General features: G+C 41.1%; 1 protein-coding gene across 3 annotated transcripts in view; it reads left to right on the forward strand.

Moving 5' to 3' along the window:
• The window catches only part of LOC124060488 (zinc finger protein GLIS1), a 72781-nt gene that overhangs the window by 33516 nt on the left and 13965 nt on the right, over nt 1-25300 (forward strand). For 2 of the 3 annotated variants that reach the window (XM_046391519.1, XM_046391521.1), the window contains 3 exons: nt 17595-17756; nt 20519-20629; nt 23414-23555. In XM_046391519.1, coding sequence (XP_046247475.1) covers nt 17595-17756; nt 20519-20629; nt 23414-23555 — 415 coding nt within the window. The remainder of the gene's footprint in view (nt 1-17594; nt 17757-20518; nt 20630-23413; nt 23556-25300) is intronic. The other variant, XM_046391520.1, reaches the window with a different exon arrangement.

Here is a 25300-nt window from a genome sequence, read left to right on the forward strand (position 1 = left end):
AGTTTGAAGCCAAAAAGACAAAAACTCGACTGCTGCTGCTGTTCTCCCTGCTTTGCGTCAGATCAGGGTATTAGTCAGCCTCAGCTTCCTTAGCTCAGCGTGAGCAAAAAATTTGGAAGCAATTTGCTGTGTTGTACACATTCCAACTGTTGAGGAGCATGTTGTATTAAATGCATTCATTCGTCTTTTTTTTTTTTTTTTTTTTTTTTTGTCGTTGTCGTCATTGCTCTTTGTGTGGGTGTACCTTTAGTCCAACAAAAACCGAAGAACTGAAGACGCATTCAGGTGACACAGCAAGTAGACTGAGTGAATGTTAGAATGTGCATATGGTATATAGGGGTTTGCATGAATATGTCACTGTGAAGGTGTGTGTGTTTTTGGAGATGTTTACCATATGTGAGCGCAGGAACAATTCGGCTCAGTGTGGACTGGCCACTGGACTCTGTCTGTGGACATGAAGCACTGTGAAACTGCAATGCACCCTAACCTCCTGATCACCCTTATTTCAAGCACACACACAAACACACACACATTGACAACCGTGCAGTGATATGAAAATGAGACTATTGTTTTAATTGACTCTCACAATAGGAAGTATTGATTCCGTGCACAGTACGTTGGGTTGTAACACTCCTGCTCTTTTGACAGAACATAAACAGAACTGTGAAACATTTTCAAGCTTGAATCAACACATCTAATCAGCAGGGACCGAATGTATGTTGATGTGGGACTTCAGCAGATAAACTTGGAGGGCCAGAGAAAATAAACACGCTCTCTGTGTGTATTTGTAACTGTGTTTGCATATAGTCTATACAGATTAAAGTACTATGTACATGTAAAAAAAAAAATGTAGCAAACCTAGTGTCTCTGTGTGCACTTGCAAGAGCGTGACTGCTCATGTATTTTAGTTGTGTCCGTCCAAAATCCTTTTCTTTTGTTTTTGTCTGAGCTTCTGTGCTTTTTGGCCACTACAGCCGATGCCCCTTGTGTTTGTTGTGCTCCTGCAATAGACAAAGGCATTCAAGAATTTGAGCAATTCGTATAGAGGAAGCAGATGAGACGTTCTGTTTTACGACCAAATGCTCTAGAAAAACCAGAGCTAATCCCTTTATTATCTTTCCAGCGGCAGATTCCAGCGGGTGCTCATGAAACAGGACTCTCCTCACATCCAAACACAACACATCTTCTCTAGTCTTACTCCCCCTGCCTCTTTCTTTATATATATATGTACTATATCTCTTTTTCTTCATGCAGCTGCACAGCATTTGCTTCATGCTGAGTCTTGGCAGGAAAAAGTCATTATCACAACACACAAGTTGTACTCCGAACCCCTGCATGGGTCTGTCACAGACAGCTAATACTGGCTAATATTTTTAGAAATTCCAAATATATAAAAAAAAGAGAAGTCAGTTTCTTCCATATGTAGATGACTGAGGTTGAAGCTATTAAAAAGTCCTCCTACCTTTTTAGAAGATGTGTTTGGTTCCTTCTCCCTACCAATTAAAGTCTGCCCTGGACTGCTGTGTAGGGCAGGCAAGCGCTGAAGGACACACCAGCAAAAAGGAAACAACATAATCTCTCTGCAATATCCTGTTGTGTTTCATGCCTAATTCACTTGTTGTTTTAGATTATTACATTTTTCTCCTGTGTCTGCTTAAATATTAAAAATATATCCAGCAAGAGTAGCCCTGACATGGTCCCAGACTTTGATATTGTTCTGCTTTATCAGAGGCCAGGCCAGCAGATTTAAAGTGTCTGAAGACTGGACTGCGAGCTATGACGGTCAGAAAATATCCTCCCTAAACCATGGAAGCTGTCTGAATGGAAAGGACAGAGTGTTTATATGTCAGAGTGACTTCAGGCAGGAGTACAGAACTGTGTACTTTATTTGGTTTCTTTGGCATAGCTTTTTGAGTCATATTTTTTGGTACTTTTCAAAACAATACTTTAAACGTTATTAGAGGAGGTTACGTTGTTGTGGGATAAGTGATTCAGGACTGAAATCTGCAAGATAGTAGGAAGATGCAGGAAACATTTGGAAAAATGCAGTATTTTTTTTAGAATGTCGAATAAAAGCACAGGTAATGTTATTAAAAAGTGTCGGCTTGAGTACAAAAGGCTTCATTTAGATCTTTATTTTTACATCTGGCTGAAAAGACAAATTTACTGAAGCATACTTATTAGATTTTATAAAGTAAAGTAAGGTGATCTTAATGGTTTTCTTTATGCTACATCCCATATTAATTTTATGTAATTTTATTGGTATTCTTATTTTTTAATCACATGATTCATACCATTTAAAGACAAAAGAAAATTCTTACATAAAAGCGTTGATTCACGCACTTTATTGTTACTCATATGTTTGAGCCAAAGGCCAGACAGAGAGCCACTCGCCCATTTCACAATGATAAAACACAGCCAGCATTAGCTGCTTAATGGACCCTGTCCAAACGCATACACTTGTGTGTGCACACACAGACAAATAGCAAAAATGCACACACTCATAGACCCACTCAGTCAAACCACTTGTTGAAGGAAAGTTGGATGTTGGGCCCTGCTGGAAAAAAGCGTAGATCATGGAATTTCCTCTTTATTCACTGGTGTGAAACCAGCAAACATATATATTTAGATTTACTAGACTGATTTTTGGAGGAGAGTGGCAAAATCCCTCGGCAACAGATGTTGAGACATAGTGAGGGCCGATGCCAGGATGGCGTTTGTTTTCAGGGGTAAATGGACTCTTTTGTGAGCAATCAGCTCAGACACAGGAGATGAAACAGGGAGTGCCATTAGCTAATTAAAACTGAGGTTCAGCATATGACCCGACTTTTCCTCTGAATGCTGCCTGAAACTGGAGCTGTCTGGGCACTGGGTGCGGGCGGCGAGTGACGATGATATTAATGTGTTTGTACCCATATGAGCCACCGACACCGTGGCCTGTCTGGGAAATTTAGAGGCCACAATCTGTGAGTCCATTTTCTGAACCACCGGGATCCTAAACTGCCCGTAGTGAACATGTAGTCAGCTTGGTTCACTTTCAGACGATCCTAAAGGGCATTTAGACGTACTCAGACGTACACTGTTATTTCTACAAAATGTTGGCTTTTCAGGAGCTGGGAAAAGTTTTTTTTTATTCCTTAAAGTAGCATGTAATTCGTCAGTTGATTAAAAACATTAAAAATCTCCAGGCTTGCGGTCACAACGTTTTGCACCCAACAGCAACAATGGGCAGACATTCAAACTGACCTGAGGAACCCAGGCATGCATGCATGGAAACTGAATTACCGAGATAAAGTATTGTGGATCAGCAAGGCCAACTGGTTCCTGTACACACACACATATTCGCTCCAGTGTAGTGAGAGAAGAAAGGTATGTATATGGCTCATTTAAAGTAATCAGGATCAATAGGCGAGAAAGGGCATTGATTCAGCATGTCACAAATAACTGGACGCTTAGAAAACAGAGCTTCTCAAGTCTGTCAAGTGGACCCTAATGCAGAGACCTAATCGGGTCCAAATAAAGACCTGGCAGAGATCAACATATAGGGCTTTCTCCAGAGGTTGCTTACCTCTGCTACCCATTAAATAATTTTTCAGAATTAACTTTGTCAGTCATTCCCCAGGCAAATAAGTTCACCAGGTAGCTAGATAGTCTAATTTCTTTCTTCAAACCCATAATCCCATCCAGTGGTTATCCTCTTTCTTTCTGTCAGGTCTGCTGTGTCCCGCTTGGCAGTCCGGTCGTCATGCTAATCGTAGCACAACACTGTCCACATGTGATTTTCGTATGATGAAACTGCTGGCAGAGGGGCTCTGGGACTGATGTTTTGGCATACAAATGAAAGCCCTGGATAGATGGATCTTACTTGTTTTTCTTGTTGAGTGGGCCGGGCCAACTGCTTGTCAGTCCGGAAAACGTTTTCCAGTCAATCTTTTGCAGTAATGCGTTCCAGTACTCTCAAAACCCTAACACCACCCCTTTCTCTTACTCTCTCACTATCTATCATTTAGATCTGAATATAGCACTGCTTTGATAAACTCAACACTTACTGCACATACGCAACCACAACATACGCCTCAGTGTCCCCTGCTGATCTTTCTATTTAGCCAGACACTGAAGCATTTCGAAAACAACTGATATAACAGTCTATTTGTTGGTCATTAGCATCACATATCAGAAATTATTACAGGATGCTTGTGGAATATTTATCTAATATTTAAGCTATTTATTGACTATTAAAATAGAAACAGATAACTTTCCCACTTCTAGCATTTCCATATGGTATTATTGTTGGTGCAGCTGTTGCAAAGAAAACCGGATCACTTTTTGTTCTCCTCAGAGTAGCAGCTATCAACAGCAAAGGAAAAAAGTGCAAGTTTATTCATTCATTTAGTCTATAATGAGGTCATGAAAGTAGGTAGAAATAGTATAATAGACTGCCAGTGATCCTTCATTTTCCTGGGAGTTTTTATGCCCAGTGGCAGGCTATATAGCGATATAGAAAACTAACTGCAGATTGTCATTATTCTATAGCCATTATGTTTGATCAGCATTCACTTCATAATGTTACACTGAAGAAAAAAACTTTGCTGCTACTTTTCTATTGCCGGTGTACGTAAACTTTTGTTAATAACGTGTGTGGTGCTTTTATTCTGGGTGGATAAATTTAGTCTAAATATTATCTAATTGAAATGATTATAAAATTAATTAACAATTAAAATAAAAATTTCTTTATTAGAGTAATGATGACATTTTGTGAGATAAATTCTGGCAAAATTATTTGCCTGTCTTGATAAAGGGTCATTAAAAAGGGTGACTTTTTTAAGTGGTAAAGTAAATAATCAAATGATTGGACCAAAAACCAAAAGTGAAACTAAAAATGAGAACCTGACTTTGACTTTGAAAGGTAAAAATTTTATTTAATTCATATATTTTGAATGCAAACATTCAATGCTTTTAAGCTTGGCTGTTCAGTGTACTCTAAATGCTAATGTGGTGTAAAAATATTCTAGTTTTGCTCTAGTCTGGTTTTATTTTTTAAGATTTAAAACCTCAGCCATTTTACATTTTAACAGTGTTAAGTGTTTCAGTCACTCTCTCTTTCTCAATCTTTCACAGCATGACAACATTTATGTCCTAATTCCCTGTTAAAACAGGATTTTATTTTTTTTCAGTGGACAAGGGACAAAATTAGGATTTCCTAGTAAAGTGTGCTGATTTTCTACGTGGTAGCGTCTCACTAAAAATGGGCCAGTTTGTGCCAAAAAGTGTCACAAGTTGGCAAGTCTGAAACTGCAGCTGCACTGAGATTATAATCATAGATCACAACAACAAAAATGTTAGCATGTTAACATTTAACCTAGTAAATTTAGCTGGGATCAAGCCACCAAATGATCTGTGTCAGGCAGAGCTTAAGGAGACACTCATGCGAACTGATCATGTAAAGAAGCAGGGGAAACCTCTCGGTACGTGCCGGGTGAGCAGCTCTCATTCAAATGTCCGAGCTGTTATGTTTGGATTCCTAATCCATGGTTGAAAACCTGTTCAGCTATCTATCGTGTCATATTGAGCTAACAGTCAGTATTGGGGTTCAGTGCACAACAAGCAGTTGAAGATTTCTTGAAAATATTTTTGCACTGCTACAATGAACTCAAGCTACGAAAGGTCAAACAGCTACCTCGCTTTCAGCCTCATCGACAGGTATCAAAGCATGCAGGATTTACTGCATGTGATACACTCTAATTGCGTTTGTCTGGAATGCAGTATTTTGAGTTTCCCCATTTCCTCAACATTTAATCACACTCTCGTATCAGAAACCTGAAGACCCAGGGCTGGGGCTGGTTATACATTGCACAGAGATTGTGTCATAATTGTGTCCCATCCAAAACCTTAATCAGTTTAACCTTTCTACTGAGCCAGATCAGTTTACTAATACATGAAGCTTGGGTGTGTGTTCAGGGTCTCTGTCATGTTCAGGGGACTGTTGCACACATGCAGACATTTTAGACATTCCCCTTGTTGCATATCGTCATGGATCGTGTGCATTGTGGAGGTGTACTTAACTGTTTCTTTGCTACAGTCAATAAGATACATTTGTGGCATTTTAGGGGGCAAAGACATAACGGGTCCCTTCTCCTTTGAGAATACCATCCTCTCTCACTCCTCACGTTCACACACTGGCCTCGTTTTGCACCCAGGCTCAATTTGTGCCACAGAAGCCACTCTGCAAATATACTCACCAAACGGGTCAGTTGGTAACGTGTGTGCATTGGGTGTCTGTTGAACGGACGAGCGTCCAGATGTTTGTTTTTGTTTTTTGCTGACTTGTCAGTGTGGCAGACAGCACCGAGCCGAGTCCAAAGGAACATCTACCCCCAGCTGCCTTCACATCGCCCACCAAACAAGCAAACAAGAACGACTTTTATACACACCGGGACCACTTCTGTCTCAGGGCCACACCACAACCCTGGGATGACAGTATCCCTTCACCCAGCCAGACCTACACTGCACCACAGCAGACTAGGCTAGATCTGTTGCTAATATATATGAGAAACGAAAGTTGCTACTGTGCAAAATAAACACCAAGAGAAGTATGGATAAATTATGTAGCGAAAGATGTGTTTACGTTAAGGGTGTCAAGTTTAAATTATGCACTGCGGTGTCCTGTGGTTAGTGTGCCGGGTTTAATTTGAATGTTTGAGAAAATAACTGACGGCTGGGAGAACCGGAGCCAGACGGGCAATTCAGCTCCACTGATGTCATCCCAAAAAATGACATTTTTGCCCAGAATTCATCACAAGGCATTGTGCATGACAAGTGATGTGGTATGCCCTGAATGCAGACTTGAGACTGTTTTAAAATATTAGCAGAGACGTGACGTACACCACTCAGGTGTTTGTTACAAGTCGACCAAGGTTTCCAAGCAGAGGCTTGTGTGTGTTTATACCGTCGAGACCTTCAGTGTGTTTTCAAATGCCCACCAGAGAGTGAGAGAGTACAGAGAACTCCAAATGGAAAGATCCAAGTAGAATTTTGAGGCGTGGATTGTGGTGTTAAATGGCACATATATCAAAATAGTGAGCCTTTACCAAAACCACATCTACTGTAATGATTGATAATGAAAGAGTGGGGGAAATTAGAGAGAGAGAAAGAAAGACGGGACCAAAAGTCTTTTGCACTGGGACATATAAGGACACGATACACAGAATGATCCAATTTGTTATTACTGTATTTTATGATTGTGTGACCCGGCAGAACTGGCACTACAGAGACTCTGATATTTAAGCTTGGATTACCTCCCCCATAGAGTTTTACACCCCAGTAATCTCTAACTGTCTCCAGAAAGAAGCCCTCTTTCTTTCTGTTCACTTCTTAAAACATCTGTTTCACATTCAGTCTGTTCGGCATTGGAATTAGTTTAACATCGATGTAAAAAGGTTTATACGGGGTTTAGAACGAGATTGGTTTAGTTATTCGGGCAGAATTGCAGTAGACGTAAGAAGCCTTTAAGTCAGAGCATATCCTTTTGTTTTTCTTCTGTTCTTCCAGCTTTTCATAACCGCGATCTTTCATACTGTGTCGCGTAGCAGCTGTCGATCGAGCTGCATCCTTCTCAGGGGCAAAGCAAACAAAACGTCAGTATCACCAGTATGTCAGTTTCATTTTTTTAAAGGCATAAAGCCAAGAAATTTAGTTCAGGTCTTGTCTGGCTTAAAGTACAGCCAGGAAATACATGTTGTGTATGGAAAAGTAGTGTATTGTAATGTGCCTGCGCTTTAACTAGCAAATTGTGTGAGGCCAGCGAGTGCCAGGCTGGGCCTTGTATTACTGCTTAAATAAACATATATATGATGAGAATCATGAAGGAAATATTCCATAAATATGAAAACGTTTACCGAAGAATACCAGCGAATAGTGGAACCTCAGGATTTTTGCCGAAGGCGGGTTGCTCCAGTCCGTCGTAATTGCACAGGAATGAGGAGTGGTTTTGTACTCAAATAAATGTGTTTTCCTATAGGACAGTGGGCACAGACATGTTAGTGTGGACTGAATTATTGAATAAAATAGAGAACTATTTACCCAAATGTGGTGAATTGATTTATTGAAATGTGAATGAATGGCGATGTGCTCAGTGAGAACGCCTGAGCCGTGATTTGACTTGACACTCTGAATGTCTAGCGCAGTCTGATATATTGCAACCAGCCGTATCCACACCACTGGAAACTGGATCCTGAAACCCACAGAGAGCAGAAAAGAACACAACCTTGGCATGCGGAGGAGTGAACAAATCTAGGGGCACCATGGCATCTCAGTTGCACCACATTTCTTGGGCAGCTGCTTTTTTACCCCGAAGGCTTTGTGGTTTGGTCCCCCCCCCACCCCCAGAGGGTTGCATAAATGCACTCTCTTCCCCTACACCCTTCCTGAGTCCTTGGGCTGGTGTTGATCACAGTGCCATGTTGACCTATTGTTTAATTTTGCTGGCATGTTTTCTGTCTGAATAGTATAGTGCTTCTGGCATCAAGGTATTTGGCTTGGCAACTCACTGGACTTCTGCAGAGTTTATTTGTTGTCACATCAGAGTTATAGTCACCCAGTTTATGCTGCCGTAGGTATGAGCCCTTATACATCTGTGTCAACCCTTGCCTTGTGTGGACAAAGAATGGTTTTCTATAATGGGAGAAAGGCTTTTATTTCTTCACCTCACAAGTCTAGCAGATATAGGGCCACTGTGGCTTCGTCTGTGGTATTCATTATGTCAAGTTGTCACACAAGTCAAACACAAGAAATCACCAAATGGGTATGCAATGGGAGTAAAGTGTCCCTGTTTGCATGTAAAGGAAAGTAAATTGCAGTGTTGGATATGTATATCAGCATGAAATATTCTCTGACTACAGTAAGAATCCATGCTACATAAAATACACCCTAAAATACTTACATTATTAGAAATTTCTGCTGTCAATGTACTTTGCTTTTCTGGACTGATGCTGTGGTTTAGCAGTGGATTTATATACCTCTGCACTGCGACAGCCATGGCCAGAGGTATTTTGTTTTCAGGTTATACATGGACTCAAAGATGAACTGATTAGATTTTTGTGCTCATTCAAGGTCACTCCACAAAAATCATTTTTAGCCTTAACTCGTGAATTAATATGCTAATCGTGACAAAATTTCACAAAACTATCTAGGATAAAATGATGAGCTGATGACATTTCATGTCTAAAAGGTCAGAAAGTCAGCTTTACTTTGACAACATACAGTGATGTTCTGTCAAAAGATTTTTCTGGCCATTATTCAGCACAGTAACTCAGAAACAAAAGGTTCGATTGTGACCACGTTTTATGTTTTGTCAGATATTCTACTTTTTACTTCTAAAGCAATAATGGGTAATATCAGGAGTTGGGCATCCATCCCGACCTGTGGCAATGTGCAAAGATGACAATTTCTCCATTACCAGCAGCCTCAATAGACCAAAATGAAATGCAATCACAAGACATGTTGCATTTTGACCAAGTAATGTGACACATTCTTTCATTGTCTGGACAGTTTTCACTCTGGGAAATGAAGCAAAGTACAGTAAAAGAACACAAGGCACATTAAAGTAAAAAGAAGCAAAAAGAGAAAGCTCTTTCCTTTCTTGTGATGTAGAGCTGATAGAGCGTAAAGCTGCAAATGTATTTTTATGTCTGGAGTGAAAGAAGAATAGTTGTGGTGGCAAGATTAAAATAAATGCTTAAACACAAAAGTTATACTGTTAGACAGTCTGAGGGGGGAATCACAAGGCAATCATCCCACTGGATTATACAGTATTTGTTTAATAGAACAAAAGTAGTACAAAAGAGCAGTAAAGTGGGTCAATTAAACATAATGTTTTTATCATTACTGGCTGTTGCTGAATTGGTGTCTATCATCTTCGATATAAGATGGAGTCACAGATGTATATAACACCCCATTGTAGGGTTGGAGTGAGAGGAGCTTCTTGGCAGAAGGGGGTAAAAGAGAGAAGAGAGAGAGACAGGGAGAGAAAGGGAGAGTGAGGACAGAGGCAGGTGTGAGTGAGAGGTGCTGGACAGATTGAAGCCCGGGTGTCAGCGGACGCCGTAGCTCATGGGCCCGCCTGCATTGACTGCCAGTAACATCAGTCCAGGCGCCGGCTCGGAACACAGATCATGTTTAGGATTTTCATTGCGTAACCCCCAGTCTGTCTTTTTCATGGAGGGTTCGGATTTCGTGAATGGGTTTATAATTAATGCCTTGATGGTTACTAATGGCTGTGGCACTGGAAGCTTTGTATTGCACTCTAATTGGCCGTTATAACTGGTTAGGATGGGTAGTGATATAGCGACAGTGAGTAACACACACTGTCTCAAGACAAAGTGGGACGGCTTTTTTAGAAGCTTTTTGCTGAATGATAGGTCACAGGATCATGTGTCTTGTCAATAAACACCCCAAATCCCACATATCATATTGTAAGTCAATCTTCAACTGCACAGTAAGTCTTTCTCACTGTTTTAAGAGTGTCAGGTACTTTTAAATGTGCCCTAACACCTTCAATATGATGGCAATTTACATGTTAATCTCACGTTTAAATAAACACTCTAATTTTGCTGTAAAACTCTGGACAGAAATCTTGCTTTGTCAGACTTAGGAATATTTCCGTAACACTTCCAATGAGACTCAAGTCTAAACTGAACATTGAACACTGAAGAAAAAGGCTGCGAGTAGACAGATAATGAATGTCTGTTTTGTTTTAATAACACTGTAGTAAATTCGTCATTTAATAACAATTTCCTCTGTGCAAGGAAATAAAAACACTTGAATAAACCGCGAAATTGTGGCAATAACAAATTTTAAGTTTTTCTCACAGCAAATGAGCAATAAAACATTTTGTTTTCATTGGGTTGCTTCCTATGCAGGGCAAGGCTTAAGACAAAAAAAAAAGTAATATGTGGAGGATCTCTCTCAGAGCAGCTATAAGAAGGAAAAGGGATTTTTGCACTCCTGCTGCATGCAGGGGCCAAATATCGTGCAAACACATCATCATCATCATATTGGAATATCATATTTGAATACAGTCATAATGGAACATCGACGTAAGGAGACCTTTAGTACGTTCCAAATTCACAAAAGTATTCCTTTAACAGACAGATGTAGCCAAGAATGTGACAGAAAAACATCAATTTTGCAATCTGCTGTTGTAGTTCTGGGTTTATTGCATCCAAACATTTTCCTCTCTCACCAAGAAGCATTGATATGGACGCAATCAGAAACATGATCCCATGTTTGTTAAAAATAGTGTCTGTTCCAAAGGGAGCTGCGCAGCTGACCTGTGTTTGTACAGTTTAGTGTAAAGTATGTCTGTGCAAAAATGACAAATCTGCACAACATGAGCCTTTGCCCACAAGAAAAATCTAATATTCTGGGGGTGTGATTCTGAGGAAGCTGGAATTCAGATCGAATCTTCTCTAACTCTAATGATAGCATCCAAGACATCTCCTCTTCCCGGTTATTTCGCTTCATCTCTTTGAGAACGTGACCCCGTTTTCCTTTTTGCCTCAACCAGGTGAACCGCTAGACCCCAGGCTGGCCGGCTGAAGAGGAAATCACATCTTAGCTCTCTAATCTGATGCAGGGATGCAGAGCTGGTAGACATTTGAATGAAGGCCTCTGAATCACAGCAGGTTAAGTGCTTCCATGAAGCCTCACTATGTTGTTGTGCGGCCAGACTTGCACACAACCAGGCCTCCACCACAGGAACAGGGGTTCAGATCCATCACTGCACTTCCTCCTCAATCTCCAGCAAACAGTTTGCAAGAGGGACAAAACAGCTGGGCCAACTCATTATGTGAGCAGCCTCATTTAGTCATCATAGGAATGCTTCCTGTTGTGCCATCTACATAGTTTTTAATCTGGCCCCCAAACTATTCAGGCATGAGTGCAAAATGGCTGTTAAGAACAATTTCTTTAGTCATTTACATGACTACTTCCTCCCACCAATTTATCGGCTGAGCTGTTGCACTGCTTGCTAGTTCATTCGCATCTGGACACCACTCCTTTGCTTTTAGTCATTTGCTGTGTGTACTCATATCTCACCATTCATAAATCAAGGCTTCCTGACAATTAGGCGGGAGACTGGGAAGAAAAGATAATTCACGGAAAAACAAAACATGAATGTGTGAATTCATTTGTCTCCTGCTCTGAGAAAAAGAAAAAAACTCCACTGCTATCTTCAGTTCAAATTAACGTCCTCCTCGCAACAGATGAGGCCGGCTTCTAAAAGGGTCCAGCTTTGCAGTGGAAATTATATATGTAAACTATGAAATGCGAATGTTTTAGCGAAGCTGTGTTTAATTTTGTATCCTGACTAAGCGCATGAGAAACCTGCCTCTCTTTAGCTGTCTCATTGAATCATATGGATATAATTTCATCCATTTACGTTTTTCTGCTCTTTGCTGTGGTTGCCACAGGGCATTTGGAAGCAGGCAGATTAAATGCACATGTTCCTCCCATCCGCAGTCGGGGCTCTCTGCTGCTCCACAGCCTTCCCTCCGAACAGATCCCGAAGTGTTGGTGGTTTTCCTCTTCGGTCAGGGGAGAGAAAGACACCTTGTGATAAACCAACTTATTCCCTCAAACCCCTTTTTTCATACTTATAAAGTTATACAAGCTGCTTTTGAGCATTGACACTTTAAACTTGTTTCATTTGGCAGTGTTTTGTTTTGCCACCAAAACTTTGTCCCTCATCGTGTCTGTCAGACTTGGCTGTAAAATAGTCTGGGTGTACTGTATTAAACTAATCAGAGTGGAGAAGCGGTGGAGGCTGTTAGGCTCTGAGAGCCTTTTTTCTTCTTTTATGGGGTGGCCCTTTGAACATGAGTAATAGTGAATTTCATGCTAGTAAGCTGCTGAACAGTTGAATCCCTTCTCGCCATCATTAGTCAGAGGCCCGATGCACAATTACTGCCCAGAGCCAGAGAGGTATATCGGTGCTGAAGGAGATTCCCTCGCGTCTGTAGCAACTGCAGAAAAGCTCAGCTGTTAGAAGTGAAAATTCTGGAGCTCATTCTTGGGGAGAAAATACTCCTGTAGGTAATGGCCTTGGCTGCAAGGACCATTGTCAGACTTCTTCTTCTTCCTTTTTTTCCAAATAAAAGAACCTCTACCTTTACTCTCCTCTCTTCTCTCTGCATTCCTCTTCTTATGCCATTCATTAAAGCTTTTATTCAGATTTCTGTCCTACGTGTCAGCAGCCATATTTCCTCCCAACACCTTTCCATAACGGTCGGTTTGTTTCCATACACAGCTCTTGCAGGTTGCTAATGAGCCACTGCATGTGAGGAGGGCCGCACACTGCTGCCTTTTAGCTCCGACACTGTTTGGCCTTTTCCCTGCCAGTCAGGAGTCATTTCCCATGAAGGCCTCAGGCGCCCCGCACCTCCACTAGCCTGCATGCTGGGCCCATAATCTGTCTGTTGTGATCAGCTGCCTGTCCACCTTTTAAACCCACTCTTGCCCCTTTCAGCCATGTCAAGACCCTGCTGTCATCCTGAATGTTTACTGAGCTACTGAACCCCCCCACTCAAGACTGAGATGGTGTCAAAAGGGCCTCAAATCCCTCCATGCTGCCAGTGCCGCTCGCCTCATGCGCTAACCCTGATCTGCCAGTTTACCTTTCAGAGAGGAAAACTAAACATGTTTAAAGCAATTAATGTGATTAGCGCCGTCTAAACTGTTTTCATAGATAATATCAAAGGTAAAATCAATCTTCTGTCAGAAGCCTCAGCACAGCTCCCCACCACAACTCTCGGTTTCTGCCACTTTAGCCTGTGTGTTCTTTACTTTCTAAGCAGTTTATATTTTAAGCAACTCCTTATGGATGATATAAGGACCCCACTTGTGTGCATGCTTTTTCAAAATGCATGTATTATCTTTGGAGCCGTTTATCATCATCATCATTTTCAAATTTGGTCTGTCTAGTTAGAATCAAATGTATAACCTGGGAGGGATGCATAATGTTTTTATCATTATCATTCCCATGGGTCACTTTCTTAACAAAATAAGACCACATACTGTCCACATCAACTGTTTAAACACTCACATCCTTCATCTGTAAGGAGCTATACTGGGTTGCAGCTGCACAGCACTGCATGCCCCAAATATCTAAACCTAAGTAGATTTTGAACTCACTGAAAGAAGCCCTTTTAAGCAGCAGACTGGCTAAAACATCTTACTGAAGCATACATTTTTCATGCAGGGCTCTGGGTAGTGTCCGTGCCCGGAGGTGGCATTGCCTATTGGTTTTCCAGCAGGCAGGAAAACCTCATTCTCAGCCGTCTCCCTGGTAGTCCAGCTTCCAGAGTAATAATACGCTCTACACGATTAACACGGTTTCCTCCATGGACCCGTAACTATAATTTAGCCTCAAATTTGTATTGCGGAAAAGTAAGCAATGAAAGAGTGATTATTCCCTTATACAAAAATACACACATTTGGCACGTCAATAATAGCCGTGTTTGTTTTCCAAACTCTAATGCTTGGCGCCGTATTTCAGCAGTCAGCATGGACCATGTCTGTCATGACCGGTATGGCAATGTGGATGTTCCTCTGCGCTGAGATTTTTATTAAACTTTCCCACCCTCACCGCGTCTCTTGTTTCCATCCGAAACATTTGATTGGCAGGACTTTAGAATAATATGTTTCCGCGATACAACACTGTGCAATGTGAACTCTGAAAGACATTTTCCATGGTTGTATGCCTGGACAGCATGTGTGTTGGTGATTTCAGGGTTTTTTATTCGTATTACATTCCAGTCCACTGCCTCATTGTGACTTCTGTGCTGCTGTCTAGTCAAGAAGTCAGACATGTTGTCATGCATTTCTCCTGATTATGTCTCAGCTTTAGCCACACCAGGTGATACACAGATCCAAACATAGCTGATTAGATGGAAGCTAATTATGCCATGTTCTTATACAGTGGGCTGTGCACTGAACCTCCTTTCAGTTACTAATTGAAATGCGACTGCTCCACGAGGTGTTGAAAGTGGCAAGTATCAAGAGTGTTCATTGAAATAATCTTATACTGTCCATAACATTTTAAACTGGATTTGATTCATTCATGGCTGATACTGGCGCTTCGGAAATTTCAATAAACTCACGTCGCCAGACTTACTTGGACGACATCCACGTCTTAATTGCATGTTTGTCGTACAAAAAATATAATGAAAAAAGTGTCTGATCATGTCAACAGGATGCTTTGTTTCCACCCTGATTGGCTTCACAGTCTTACAAATGTCATGAGGAGTTATGTGTTGTGCGGCCATAATCAGGCAGATTAAGACTCTCTTACTGAGCCGCGCAAACACATACATACACCCACAGATCATGCTGGTCACCCAACACGACTCTACCATGAGTGGCTTAAGTTTCGCCTGTATTAAATGGAGGCTCTGTGAATAGAAGGCCTGCCTGTGCTGTGTGAGTGAATGAAGGAGACCAGGGATGGGTATTGAGCCTGGATGAAGCTGAAGGCCCATTAGAAGAATGGTGTAACCCTCTCCTTAGCCGTAACCCGACCTGTTGTCTGCAGACTTCACTAAAGATCAGGGTACAATAGACAGTGGAGAACGCAGCACCTCTGCAACAGTTTACCCATGAAGTCGTATGTCCACTAGGTTAACTTGACGATTTGCAAGAAATTGGTTTGAGATTTAAGAGTGTGGAAACTCTTAGTGTAGAAGATATTGTCTTATATCTGTTGGAAACTTATGAGTTTATATTGAGAGTCCTTGCAGCAGGTTTTCATCAGACTGATTATCTGGCTCCCTGTTTCTCAGTGTATTTAACCTAAATATGAGGTTAAATACATAATAAATAAAGTCTCCATCCATTGTTTAACACAGTTATATTTCATGAATCTTACTTCAAGATATTTTATCTTGTTTGCCATATATTTTCATAATAAATATATAAACACAATTAGATCTGTTCTGTGAAATACTGTAACTGCTTCCTTGGTTGGACAGGTCTTTCAAGTAGGGCCCTCCAAGGACTAGGCAAGACTCCTTTTTAGCATGCCAGGAACTAATATCCTGGGTGCTCACCTTGAAACTGTGTGATTGTACAGATTCTCTGTGCTGCAAGTTCTGTCAGAATCAGGTTTATTCCCTAAGCACATGAACACATACAAGGAATTTGACTGAATTTGTTTCCACCAATGAACCTACACACTGACAAATATAAAGCAGTGACCCAACACTAGTTAATTGTTTTGCTGATCTTTGCTGAGCTTCAGATGTCGATTGCATCATGTGATGAAGCTCTGCACTCGTCTGTAAAGATAGTGAAGACAGTATGTTTCTCACAGGAAATTATACACTGGAATCATACATATTAGTATAGTGAACTAGTGAATTTTGCCAAGAATACACTTAATCCCTTTTATTAAATTCCTTCAAAATTCTTTACATGTATTATGTGAGTCTGGACAGACACGGTCAGAGCCATTCACTGTGATGCGGTAATTCTAAAAATGCACAAGACATGCATCTAAGTCATGTCCTCATAGGTTCACAGGATAGAGGCTGTAGAGAAGAAGGACGCCCGCATGAGCTCCTCACTATCGTACCTTCTGACAGTTGTGTCACAGTCGTGGTATGGACATCAAGGTGCTGCCAAAGTGAGATTGACCTGATATAAGAAAGACTGAGATGTGCTTCCTATACTACTGTACACTTATACAGCTTGTGACTCTTTACACAGCGACCACTGAGGGGGGTCTTGACATGGACTGCCTCATCAACCAATCAGTTGTATTTTCTGTGTAAGAGCAGGAGTGGACATGTGAGAAGCCTCATGAATCATTCACATGTTAACAAATCTGTGGTGTTCATTGGCTGAGTGGTTTGGATCAAATGGGCCAGGCTGGGTCAGATATGAGCTTGTTTACAGTCACTGTCACTTGTCAGTCTAATGCACCATACACAGCAGAACACTTATCTCATGCTATGCATTACAGCCCATTAACTTCCACTGCACAGCACACTCCAGTTTCCCCTGCAATTTAGACGCCGCAGCAGCCTTGAGGCAGGTGTACTGTCACGCATGCCTCTGTCTTTCAAGTGGACACGGTTTTCAACAAAGGTTCTTGGATTGACCGCGTAATTCAAGAGCTATGGAAAAAATGCTTGGGATTATACCACCCAGGTTCTTTAGCGTCGCTCACTTTTCCATAGCTGGTGAATATGTGGTGTAGAGTGAACTCCTCCAGCTGTGCGAATGATCAAGGGACTGAGGGAAAGAGTGGGACAGTTTCTTTCTGAGTCACAGACATACACATATACAGAGCCCACATTGTACCAAAATTTGCCTGCTTTACAATGATTGATTTCTTTTTCTGTGTGTGTGTGTGTGTGTGTGTGTGTGTGTGTGTGGGTGTGCTTCTTCGTGTATATGTGTGTGTTATGCGTGTGGGCATTTGTTTATTTCCTTGTGTGGTCCTGTGAATACCTGCCTGTGTGCGGTTGTCTTTGCGTCTGTATCTGTGTGTGTATGCATTCCTCTGTCTGTGTGTGTGCGCTGTCCTCCCACCTCCACAGTTTGAGGGCTGTAACAAAGCGTTTTCACGTCTGGAGAACCTGAAGATCCACCTGAGGAGCCATACGGGAGAGAAGCCGTACCTGTGCCAGCACCCTGGCTGCCAGAAAGCTTTCAGCAACTCCAGCGACCGCGCAAAGCATCAGCGCACTCACCTGGACACGGTCAGGCAACTATGTCTCTGCTCTCTCTCACCTCCCAGTGTTTCTCCAGACGAGATTAATGTTTAACCTGTCTCAAGCCAACAGTTAAAAGAGTTTGTGTGGTCGTTTTGTTGCATAAAGAATGGCTGCATGAAATCTATGAATGTAAAAGTGCAGGCGTGTCAGATACAAGCTGCGTTTAGTTTCTACCAAATTCATTCTGGGATTAGATTATATTTAGAGTTAAACTATTAGCTGCCGAGTAACTAGCAATGAATGTCAGTCAGTGTATGTATAGGTGTGTGTCGCTGATGTGCGCTCATAATGTAAGCCTCCGTCACTTTTACACCCCTATTAAAAACTGCACCGTCGTCCAAGTCTCAGTGCCTATTTCCACATCTTGACAGTGTTAGACTTTAATTTGCTGTCAGTCAATGAGCAGTGTGGCATTCTCACTCTCTGTACACTGGCAGTGACACGCCACAGATCATTAAATGATCAGTGCCATTAGGCAGAGTCACAGCTTGGGCCATAACAGCCTTGGATTGGAGCTGCAAATTCAGACAGAGCTTCGCCTGTTTCTCTGACCTGAGGAAAGGGAAGGAAAGGTTGAGTCAGCCATCGCTACCACTCGTCATGTCTCAGTAACCCCACCAATGCCTCACTTTATCACCATCTGCACACCAAAACAGCCTGGGAGTAAACAAGTTGTTTTGCTCAAATGATCTACATAAAACAGCTGAGGTATTTGTTCTTTGTTCCACCATGAGAAATTTACTCCTCTGCATTTTTAAGTATTTTCTGCTCTTATCACCTTTTTTAATCCAAACATCTCCTGTCAACATCTATATGTATGAGATCATTACTAAATAGTTTAAGATAATCTGTCATCAGTCAATAAAAATATGCATTTAGCAGCTTCAGCCAGTAAAAAGGCAATAACTGTCAGTCATCACTCTAAAAATCAAGGACTTGATTTTAAATAGGTCTTTGAAGGAATTGCTTAAAAATGCTGCGCTATCTTTCTAACCTGAATTTAATTAGTTAGTTTAAAGTTAGTGAAGCTTGTGTTCATATAAATCCAACATTACATTAATGTCATATTGAGTCAAGTCAGTTAACCTGTACTGACATCCTCTCCAGCACACAGCACCGTCTCTCCTTAAATACTTGATTAGGTCCCATATGTCCATTTCTGTGAGACAACAAAACTCTCCAAACAACTTTTCAATTCAGTGAAGGTTATTGACAAGATTACTATCAATATGAACTTATGTTTGTTTCCAGATAACACATTTTTGTTTAAAACTTGCTCAGTTTACTCTTAGGCTGTGTCGTAGCGGTCAGTTTGTGACAAAGAGTGTCTTTTTGATATGGTGGAAAGAGCTCCTCACTTTTTTTCCCGTTCACTCTTCATCACCTCACAGATTTGCACTCAGGTTTTGTGAGCATTTTTTTATACTGAAAAGGTAGAAAGAGAACTATAGTGGCAGAGGGTTAGAATTTCTGTAATCAGTAAACTCTGAAATTCACTACTTCCTGCAAAACTGCAAAGAGATATTTATTTTAACTGTATTTTTTATAATATTTATATTTCCCGAATATTTCCCCCCTGTGTTCCTGTATTGGCCAGCCACCAAGGGCTTTTGCTACACGCAATAGTAAATCATTCAGAACTTTGACTCAAGTAGAATTCTGAATGCAGACTTGTGTTATTCTATCAGCTGAGGGTTTTCTTCCAACAGCCACTCTTTCCACAGTAGGACAAATGATACAGCTAATCTGGGACCCCGATGCTTATGGCTTCACATTAACACCCTGCTAAGGCGTTCACTGTGCCTGCCCAGCTGCCTGCCCTGCCAAAAATACTTTGGGGGGGAAAATCGTTTTCAACCTTTAATGGTATTTTTTCTACACAGAAGTTATACTTGATTTTTTTTTTTTTTTTTAAACTCAAGGTTCTTTGCTGCATTTGGTGCGTTGCTTGGCAAAACAAACATGGTGCAGATGAGTGGCACTGTAAGCGCCTTGCAATAACAATGGCTTATTTACAGAGAAGGTCGAGGTATGGAGAGAGCTATATAGCAGAGCTAATAAAGACGTGTATCCCCTTACACTTTAATGGCCAACTATATTCCTGAGGATGAAAGAAAAATTGCCGTGAGGGGAAAAAAAAAGCCCTCAATCAACTTGCTACGTGCTGTATTTGCTTGGTTAACGGATGTGAAATGATGAGGAAACTCCAGTCATTTTTTTCTTTTAATCCCCAATATGCAATGTAGAAAATTTTTCATTACGCTTCTATTTTCTTAATCATGTATAAAAACAACTTACTATGGCCAATTATATACCTTACATATTAGCTGATTGATTGTCACATCATGTAGCGGCAGTGTCAGTACCAAGAAAAGTTGGTTCGGTGCTACACTGGGAAAGGAAAAGTGGAACGGCTCTACATGCAGTATGTAAAGCAGTACATAGACTGGCTTTAAGGGCCTGAAAACACTGCATGGGGAGAATTTGGTAGTGAAATATTGTATAATGGATATTTTCTTTTTTCTTTTTCATGCTTTTTTCCCCACTTCTTCTTACTTCAAATTCTGTCATTCTCAGCTGAAAGGTAGGACTTTCACTTTGCCTTTACTTCAGCAGATTTCAAACTTACTCTGTATTGATTTTGCTTACTCATGCTCTGATTTCCTGTGTTTCTCTCCTCTCAGTAAAGTTAACTGAAATATGTTACACAATTTAAAGAATGCGAAATGCTTTCTCTCGCCTCGCAGAAGCCATACGCGTGTCAAATCCCTGGCTGTACCAAGCGCTACACAGATCCCAGCTCCCTACGCAAACATGTCAAGATCCACTCGGCCAAAGAGCAACAGGTGCGTAGAAAGGTAAGACACCTTCTGTACGAGGGGGACAGAATGAATGATAGTGAAATTTAAAGAGAACCAGACAGCTAAGAAGTGTACAGTTGTCTTGCAAGTATTCATTTTCATTCATTTGTTGGACTTCTGTCACTTAACATTGGTAACACAGCTGTGAGATATATTAAATGTCTCAAGCTTGCTCTAACTTAAAGCTGACAGTAAATTCATTTGATACTATTCATTTAAAAATTTTAGCTATCACGTTTTATTTTGCCGTCCTTACAAATCCTAGTGAGCATACATATGTCCATATGGATGGACTGCTATGCCTTGGCCCAAGAGCCACTGTGGACCTTTTTTTTTTTTGTCAGCTTCCAGTATGCCTTTATTAAAGTCAATATGGTAGAGATAGAGATGTTTTATAAACAGACCCCTTTATGTAATCTCTCCTGTTGTGATGAGCATCATACACAGATCCACCTGGTTGCTTTAATGGAGGGGTCAGGAGGCCGGGGTGTCTCTGAGAATCGTTTCCCCTACAATAGGTCAGGTTTGACCACATCTCATCGTGTTCATGGTCAAAAGCCTGTTCTTTCCCTGACTGGAAGTGGGTAAATAACAGAGAATGGGCTCATTGTTGTGGAAGGGGCTGGATAGTGGCAGGCTGGATGATGTGTTCCTTTGCTAAGTGTCGTAAAGGGAAACACATGTGTGCTTGTAGCATTGTTAATAAGCTGTACTGCGGAATACCCCAGTGGCCAGATGTTATGGACAAATGTCAAACAAACGCTCTTACTCCACTCTTGGAGCAGCCCGGAGAAAAACTGTTAGTGTTGCTAGAGTGTTGCTGTGGGGGAAACAGAGCCCCAATTACATGTGATGAATGTTTTGTAGGGCATTCATAAGACTCCCCAGGAGCACATGCACGTACACATTTTCTGACTTATGTTATCTAAGTGTGAAATCATAATTTGGATGATGCCAGCTGTGAAACTGTTGAGCAAAACCATGCTGAAAAGTCCGGTCATCCTTTATTTCCCTGGCCTTTAAAAGATGAAACTCACTGTCCACTTGGCTCATTGCTGTTGATGAAGTATGTGGGAGTTATCAGATGGAAGAATAGATTGTTGTGATAATCTTGAAGAATGTTTTCACCCACAGTCCAAATGCAAAATCAAAATGTGGAACTGGTTTTCGAGGAGTAACAAAAGGTGGACGTGCAGATGAATGGACAGGCAGACACAGGGACACTGATGGGCAAATTGATAGAGTTTGACTGATGATACAGACTAAACCTTGGTGAACAACATCAACCTCATTACTGTTCTTTCATAAATACACTTGTACCGGTCCTAATGACTCACAGCAACACTGCCAGGTTTTTATGCCTCTTGGCATCATAAAGTTATCACCTCTTACTATTACACACTCCACTAAAAAAAATGCAGTATTCAAGATGGTTAATATCACAGTATGTAAACAAAAATACCAACTTGATTTACAGTTTGTTTACATGTTGATTTCCTGATGAACCAACCACACATGTGTTGGATTCAAATGGTTAAGAGCAACATGTACCAGCTGTTCTTAAACTCAGCCTAGTTAAAACGTAAGTGTTTACTAAAACCCCTTTCCCACCAACATGGAACCGGTTCCGTTTGGGTTTGTGTACCTAATTTTGAACAGCTCAGAGTATTTTGACCAAAAATAAAGTGGTTCAGAACCAGACAAGCTAGATCTTATTTGGAACCAAACCCTCACAGAGTTTCCTTGACCTGAAGTGGGCAGGTCATATTCTACTGGTCATTGTGTATTGATGACACATCCTTGGTTACAGTGATTCTGCTCAAAACTGGCAGAAACATGGACTGGTTTGCTACATAGAACAAAAATGATGTAAACTTTAAATGTTGTGTATTTGTCATGATCATGAATCATCATGATTTAGGAACATGTCACCCAGTGCAACGTGGCTTACTGATGTCTTCCATTTGTTTCTGGAGAAAAGTGCAGGTCTGTTGCACAGAAACATGAACTTTAATGAGGCTTTGATGAACAGAAGCTCTACTGTAGCAGCCACTGCCATAAATTCTCCTTTCTCCAGTCAGTGTCTTGATTGTTGCACACTGTATTAAAACTGTTGGTGTAAAGTGTCTTTCTTTCTACCCACTTCTGATAGTCCTGTGTCATTCCCTGTGTTGAATTTGCAGGTTTTTTGAATATAACTCTCCTGAGTGAAGGAAACATGTGGTTGGTAGTAGTGTCCCAGTGTGCAACCCAGCACCTGTAATGCTTCTTACAAAGAAATCCACTGAGATGCACGACAGAGGTCAACTGTTGCTCTGATCCACAAGGCAGATGTCCCATTTCTCCAACTGATACAAGTTTCCTTAGGTTTAGGTTTCTTCTGCATAGCGTGTGATTGACTCTGCAGCTGAAATGTGTCTTTAGTTGCCCCCATTACTGTTGGCAATGAGAGAAACAGAAGCAATCTCGCATTGGCTCCGAGTTGGTACAGTGATCACTTACCCACAACCACCGAGGCCAGCGCATGAGTCAAAAAGGAGTGTATGATCTTCCCTCTGGCTCCCTCTAACTGAGAACGTATTCTAAGTTCACGAGTTACTGTTTCAAATTAACATTACAATCACGTTATTGCAAAAAGAGAAAACAAAGACCTACAAATAGACTGGAGCTGTTTTGTTCTTAGGTTGTGTAATCTTGCAAACCTTATGGTGTTCTCTTGAAATGACGCAATATCTTTTCTGGTAAACATTTTCCGTTTATTTTTGTCTTTGTGGTTAACAGCTTCGGCCCTGTCCTCACCTGGAGCAGGAGGTCCTGAGTGACTGTCTGTCCATGCAGCACCTCCAAAGCGCCACCTCCTCGCAACACCTCTACAACGGCAAAGATGGCCATTCACCTGGACTGGGTCAAGACATCTTCACAGGTGCACATAGACCGCTGCTCTATCATCTAACACCTTGATAATATAACCCATTCCCCTTATGAAGACACTGAGTAATCTGCAACAGCTCAGGCTCTGGTCTTTCTCTGCGTGTACCTTCCATATGTTTTACTTAAAACTTTTTTGGCACACAGTGCTACAAAGTGCGCAACTTTTCTCAAAACACTCATTTTTTGATATTTCCAAAAATCATGTTAGTGATCCGCATCGCACTCTCATCACTCTTTACCCTTGGGTGGTGTGAAGAAACAGACTTTTCCTGGAAAATACTTCTTAATTGCAGGTATCTGTAGAATTCACATGTCTCCAAATCATATTTTTGTCTCAGATCCTGGAAACTTTTCAGCTCTCCTTCCAAAGGCAGACCAGGCTGTAATTTCTTTTGCTACTCATAACTTAAATCTGGTCATATTGAGCTGGCTTGAAGTTATGCTACTCATTTTAATACATCTACATCTTTCTATATGTGTTACATTTTAATATTTTGAAATTAAACATATTTATATGATGTCATTTAATCCATATTGGATTTCTTGTGTCACCTGTTACATGTTTTATCTTCAGAAAACATGCTAGAATATATCTTAATTATGGCATGGTTTAATTGTGGTAATACCTCGTGCCTGCAGTACAACACATCATGTGACACTGGTAGTAGCACCGTTCTCTGCGGTTGAGCAATTCAAAATGTGAGTGCAAGAGACTGGCCATATCTCAAAATATCGATGGCCAGGGAATATTTGTTCCAAAACAGAAGAAGGGGCCAGCAAGTGAGGTTTGACCGCCAGAAATCCCAACACCTGGCAAAGCAATCACCGAGTCATTGGTGGTAATCAACAGCCATGTCTACATTCCAGCAGATGTATTATGGTAATTTTGTGCTTTCAAGCCGTAAAAGTCATACTTATGGCGTCTTTGGTCAAACATAAACAAATTACGCCACTATAATTTATCTTTAATTGCTTATACACATGTTATATCAACATTTTAGCCGCTGGACTCCACTTCGTTAAGTTTGGAAGGAAGTGTTACAACCTTGTGCTTTCGTTTGATTTGTATTTTATAACCATATCATGTTAACATGCCATCTTGTCATGCAAAGACTGCAAAAACTATTACGAACCGCTACAAACAGAAACTTTTATTCATCACATGTGGCCTTTAAATTTCTATTTTTGTAATTGATGCATTTGACCATCACCAAATGTCAACACTACTTTGGACTGGTAACAGAGGGGGAATAAATGAATTATTACAACAGTCCTGAAGACAAGAGAGTTGCCCCACAGCCTTCTCGGTTTATGGACACATCTGTCCTTGTTTTCTGCCTGTACCCCATCCAGGCTCCCCGTTGCTCTCTGTTATTGTTTCTGGAACTCTAGTGCACCGTTGACAACAGTGAACACTCAGCTTGTCTTTGAATGTCGAACCAGGACACTGAGTCTTGGCTTTTTCCCCTTTGCCTCCCTCCGTTTCTGAGTGGATGTTTCTTGCTCTCTTGTTTTAAATGCTTTAAAACCCAGAGGATCTCTCTCGTGAGCTAATGCCAGTGTGTCCAAGGGCACATGGTTATCTGAGGCTAGCAAAGATGTTGCAGGCTGGCATGCGAGTTTTCTCAATTACATGAGGTTCACTTTGTTCCAGGGCCAATAGGATGCATGGAAGAGGTGGGGCAAAGTGGGCAGCCATCCCATCATTAACACTTGCGGAGCAGAAAATGAGTCATG

The sequence above is a fragment of the Scatophagus argus genome, chromosome 6 (assembly GCF_020382885.2).
Source record: "Scatophagus argus isolate fScaArg1 chromosome 6, fScaArg1.pri, whole genome shotgun sequence".
In the NCBI taxonomy this organism is placed as follows: Eukaryota; Metazoa; Chordata; class Actinopteri; family Scatophagidae; genus Scatophagus; species Scatophagus argus.